The sequence below is a fragment of the Aedes albopictus genome, chromosome 2, assembly GCF_035046485.1.
Source record: "Aedes albopictus strain Foshan chromosome 2, AalbF5, whole genome shotgun sequence".
In the NCBI taxonomy this organism is placed as follows: Eukaryota; Metazoa; Arthropoda; class Insecta; order Diptera; family Culicidae; genus Aedes; species Aedes albopictus.
The window spans coordinates 245,133,405-245,138,509 of NC_085137.1; the positions used below are offsets into that span (position 1 = coordinate 245,133,405).

Here is a 5,105-nt window from a genome sequence, read left to right on the forward strand (position 1 = left end):
TATCATGCAAACTTTTCACGAAACTAAACATGGTTGATAAATGCAGCAGAAAGTTCATAATGATTTTAATACAACCTGTTATGAATTCAGAAGTTATCAATAAACAGCCACAGAGCTAAGGCAGGTACAACAACGAGAGTTGTAATAACTGTTGAAAACCATGTAAATTGTTTTCGCACTAATCTTAAAAAATGTATCGCCAATGCTACGCTAGCAATGATTCCTATGAACGAATCTTTAACTATTTCTCCCAACTACACCATTAGACACAGAACTTTGTTGCCTCAATTGTACTTTCTTGAATTTAAATCAAACAAACAACAATGGATTCAGTAGATTGTTTTGCACGTACCAATTTGTAGCAATGATTCCTTCTCCAGTTCCAAATTTATCATTATATACATACCTATAAGAGACCCTATTCGTTGGCACAATTGCCGGCCGCAGAAGACGATGATGAGAGCTTGTTATTGTGTACTTATAGCATCGGATACAGTCGCCGCCGCCGTCGCAAGATCCTCTCAAATATCGTTTCGCTGAGCTGCCGACCGAGAGATGATGGCATGGCAAGCTGTTGGCAACGCAAAGCGAAACAATTTAACCGCAAGCTGCTGGCCGGCATCAAGTGCCATAATTTTCCACCAGCAATCCGAAGAATCGTGCCCAAGAGCATCGTTGCTGCCGGGCTCACTTTAGAGAAGGCAAGTTTTCATCCTTACGTATTGCAGTGCGACGCAAACTATGCTTGGAATGCCATCTTCCCCCGGACTCCGATGTTGTTGCCTAGTGCAGCTGTGGTTGTGGACAGTCGAGGAAGAAAGCTTTTATGCTTTCTGCCCTACAACAACCCTACGGCTACGGAGTCTTACGCGAGAGTAAAGCAATAATTTTATTCTATCGTGAAGGATAAACATTTGCATAGAATTATCCATTGGCAGAGCCCGGGAGTTTTGTTGGAAATCCTGGAAAATTCTTTGGAGTGAATAAGGCGGAGATGATTCCCTATGAAAATCTTTGCCCTGTTACGACCAGGCTCTGCACAATGCACACAGAGTTTATTATACACTCGAGGCTAGTTCGGTCATTTGTGGTCATTCACAGCGGCAATTAAGATGGCTTTATCTTTAATGGAACACTAATCGTTTGCAGCAGATGTCATTAATCATCGACACATTTGTCGTGCAGTAATTGTATGATTTTTGTTTGTTTAACAATTCAACATAATCGGCTTTGGAAGGAAAACTGAAAGAAATCGATGTTACTGAAAACGCCCAGATCAGGACATTTTTCACACGCCAAGAAGCTGCCTTTTTCCAAGAATTCTTAAAAATATTGAATCAGCTGACGCAGACACATATTTTTCATCATCGGCAGAAATTTTACGACACGTAGAGACTAGACAGATTCCTGGTCAAAAAAACAAAACCTGCGCTAACGTGATTAAACGATTAACCGATAGTACTGATTTTAAGTAGATTTTGATAAAAGCAATTAATTCATTAGATTCAATAGTTGAAGCATACCAGATAGTTGAAGTAGTAAAATTCAAAGAAGAATATTTTGTGATTGCGTCACAGAGGAATATAAACCAGGCATTTATAATAGGAGATAAGCTCAAAGAGCAGTACATGTTGAATATAATTATATTTTATGGTCCTACAGAAGCTCTAGAAAATGTAGATAATTAATTATTTTGCGTGTGAAACTGTATATGTTTTGTCCGGGTTCAGACCCAACGTTGTGTGGATGATGAGGAGAGATCCAGGCGACGACGAAAACAACTGACTGTTTCAAACTTTGGATTTTTATTTGCCCCCGAGAGGCACACGCCTGCTCGGGAGTGATCTTCACTTACAATTCAGATTTTTATTTCTCCACGTACACTAGGGACAGACTATAGGGCGACGATGTGCGCGATCGAATGATCAACAATAAACTGAGGCACAACAACTGAGTCAGACGAACCTCAGAGAACCGAGCAAATGAACTACATACATCGACAGAGTTGTGTGTGTTGTGACCTATACCTTGTAGTGGAAGGGTTCGGACGCTATTGTCGAACGTATTGATGATCGCGATACATTACACCATTCACAACATCGCCGCCACCTTGAAAATATGAGTTTCGATACATGATTTTGAATTCCAAACAAGCTGAACTAACAAATAGGAAAATTACATCTAGATCGATATTATTATTAATCTTTTCCTGAATTTGACTGACTGCTAACGACTGTATTGACGAGTATTTCGCTTGTTTTACGGCTCTTTCAGTCTATATTAAGCAGCTAAAACGCCTTCCCAGAAGAAGGTGAAATACACACCGAAACGTAGGACAGTAGATGCGAAAGGCGTTTTAGCTGCTTAATATAGACTGAAAGAGCCGTAAAACAAGCGAAATACTTTTCCTGAATTCCCGTGAACTATTTCATCTTCTGGCAATTGCATCCTCTCCTCCAACGGCAGCAAACAAATCTTGGTTATTGGCCGTACGATGACGCCCCAACTGGTACGTGAAGATACGATTCTGACTAAGTTGTCTTTTCCCGGGAACACGGCCACGATTCGCGCCAGCGGCCATTTCACAGGCATCCATTAGGACCACAAGTCTACCAGGTTGCAAGTCCGTATTTGGATGACAGGTCTTGGTGTCACGCTGTAACTCCTGCAAATATTCTTTCTTCCAGTGATACCAGAACTGCTGGTAAATTCCTTGGAGTTTCTGGTAGTGATCGACGAGACGGTTGAGGGGTGTCTGATGAAAATCAGAAGCTGGCATTGCATGCATGGTGCTGCCTATCAGAAAATGCGCCGGTGTAAGCGCCACGATGTCATTGGGGTCCTCGCTTAAGGGCACTAGAGGTCGGGAGTTCATGCTTGCCTCGATTTGCGCCAAAGTTGTTGAAAGGTCTTCGAATGACAGTCTTGTCGTACTGAGCTGTCGGTTAAGCTGAGCCTTGGCAACATTTACCGCCGCTTCCCATAACCCTCCAAAGTGCGGGGCCTTCGGCGGAGTGAAGTGCCAGGTGACCGTTCGCTAGAACGGTTGGATGTGACTTCTTTTCGGCGGTCTTTATTCTCCAGCATCCGGTACACATCTTCCAGCTCGTTGGCAGCGCCTTGGAAGTTTTTTCCATTATCGGAGTAGTGATTGGTCGGTCGTCCGCGACGTGCGATGAAACGGCGGAGTGCTGACACGCTTGAGTGGATAAGTCGCTTACCACCTCGATATGCACCGCCTTGGTGCAGAAGCATATGACGATGCAGATGTACGCCTTCATTGCAACAACTCGCTTGTGCACCGGTTTCAAGTAAACCGGCCCGGCGTAATCCATCCCAGTAACGACGAACGGTCGACCAGGCGTGATTCGATGAAGTGGCAGCTGTCCGATCTGTTGGCTCGTAGGGACAGGATTGGCTCGGGCGCATCGGTAGCAGCTGCGGAGAATACTGCGGACGAGTCGTCGTCCGTGTATGGGCCAGAATTTTTCTCGCATGGCCGCGAGAGTTAGGCGGCCACCACCGTGAATAAGTGCCAGATGGTAGGATTTGGCGATCAAGCGGGCCAGAGGATGGTTACTCGGCAGTTACTCGCTGACCAAGAAATCGTCGACGTTCATACCGCGGGAAATCAGGTCCGCTGGGTTGTCCTTGCTGGCGACGTGGTTCTAGAAAGCGCCGTGCGTAAGTCCCTGGATTTCTGACACCCGGTTTGCCACAATTGTTTTCCAGGTTCTAGGGGGCGCTTGTAGCCATTGAAGCGTGACGGCAAAGTCGGACCATAAATGGGAACTGGCAATGGGCATTTCGAGGGCCTGTACGATACGTGAATGGCGTTTTGCTCCGATATCAGCCGCACAAAGCTCCAAGCGTGTGAGCGTGATTTTGTGAAGGGGTGCGACTCGGTATGCCGAAGCGAGTAGCTGAATTCGGACGATTCCGGATGAATCTACGCATCTGGCATACGTACAAGCTCCGTACGCTTTCTCTGAGGCATCGGAGAAAGTGTGCAGCTGGATACTAGCGTTCGGTAGCAGTGCGTACCGACTGACGCGGAAGGTTGTGACCTTCGGAATCTGAGCAGCGAGCTCCTCCCAGGATAACGCGACGTAATCCGACACTGGACCGTCACAGTCGCACGGAAGTAACCACAACTTCTGCATCAACATCTTGCCCATGATGACAATCGGGGAAATCAACCCAAAAGGGTCGAACAACTGGGAGATTCCAGAGAGAATTGAGCGTTTTGTGGGTGCCCCTTCGTGCTGACGGATTTTGGAATCGCAACGGAGATTGTCGGATTCGGGCTCCCAGGATATTCCTAAAGCTTTCACCGTTTCGTTTTCATCGAACTTGATCGACGACTGCGTTCCGATCGTCGGATGATAAACCAGCAAGGACCGATAACTGGTTGGAAGTCCACTTCCGGAGTGCGAAACCACCTTTTGATAGGAGTTTGGTCAGCTCTTGTCTTAACTTGATAGCTTCTTCGATGGTTTGCGCACCGCCGATATAATCATCCACGTAGAAACCTTTTTGGAGAGCTGGCTTTCCCAACGGATACGAATCACCTTCATCAGCGGCTAGTTGCTGCAGAGTGCAGGTAACCAAAAAGGAAGACGGGCTCAGGCCGTAGGTAACCATCTGCAGTTCATATCTTTCGACTGGAGCTGCCGGGTCGAATCGCCACATAATTCGCTGGCACGCTGTATCGTCCGGCTGGCCCAACACCTGCCGATACATTTTTGCGATATAACCAACTAGTGCCACAGGAAACGTGCGAAACCGAAGGATGATTGAAAGGAGGTCATCCTGCACCACAGGACCTACTAGCAAAGCTTCGTTTTGGGAGAAGCCTGTCTTAACCGACGCATCGAAGATAACTCGTACCTTCGTCGTTTTGCTTGATTCTTTTACCACCGGGTGGTACGGTAGATAATATGCATAGGAATGACTATCATCGTCCGCTCGAACACGCCGCATGTGTCCAAGGGAAAGATATTCCGCCACAAACTTGTGGTATTCTTCCTTCAGTTCGGGATTCCGGCTGAGTAGCCGCTCCAGAAGGTTGAATCGATGGAGTGCCATGGATTTAGAATGTCTGA

The 5,105-nt window shown here is 46.3% G+C and overlaps 1 protein-coding gene across 1 annotated transcript; it reads right to left on the reverse strand.

Annotated features, from left to right (window-relative positions):
• Positions 1-3,668: 3,668 nt before the first annotated feature.
• On the reverse strand, positions 3,669-4,178 carry LOC115256082 (uncharacterized). Its single transcript, XM_062848036.1, has one exon. The coding sequence runs from the start codon at positions 4,176-4,178 to the stop codon at positions 3,669-3,671; it is 510 nt and encodes a 169-aa protein (XP_062704020.1).
• Between the last annotated feature and the right edge of the window lie 927 nt (positions 4,179-5,105).

Excerpts from the sequence above, each read along its gene's own strand:
- LOC115256082 (XM_062848036.1), bottom strand. The coding sequence starts at position 4,178 with ATGGGCAAGATGTTGATGCAGAAGTTGTGGTTACTTCCGTGCGACTGT.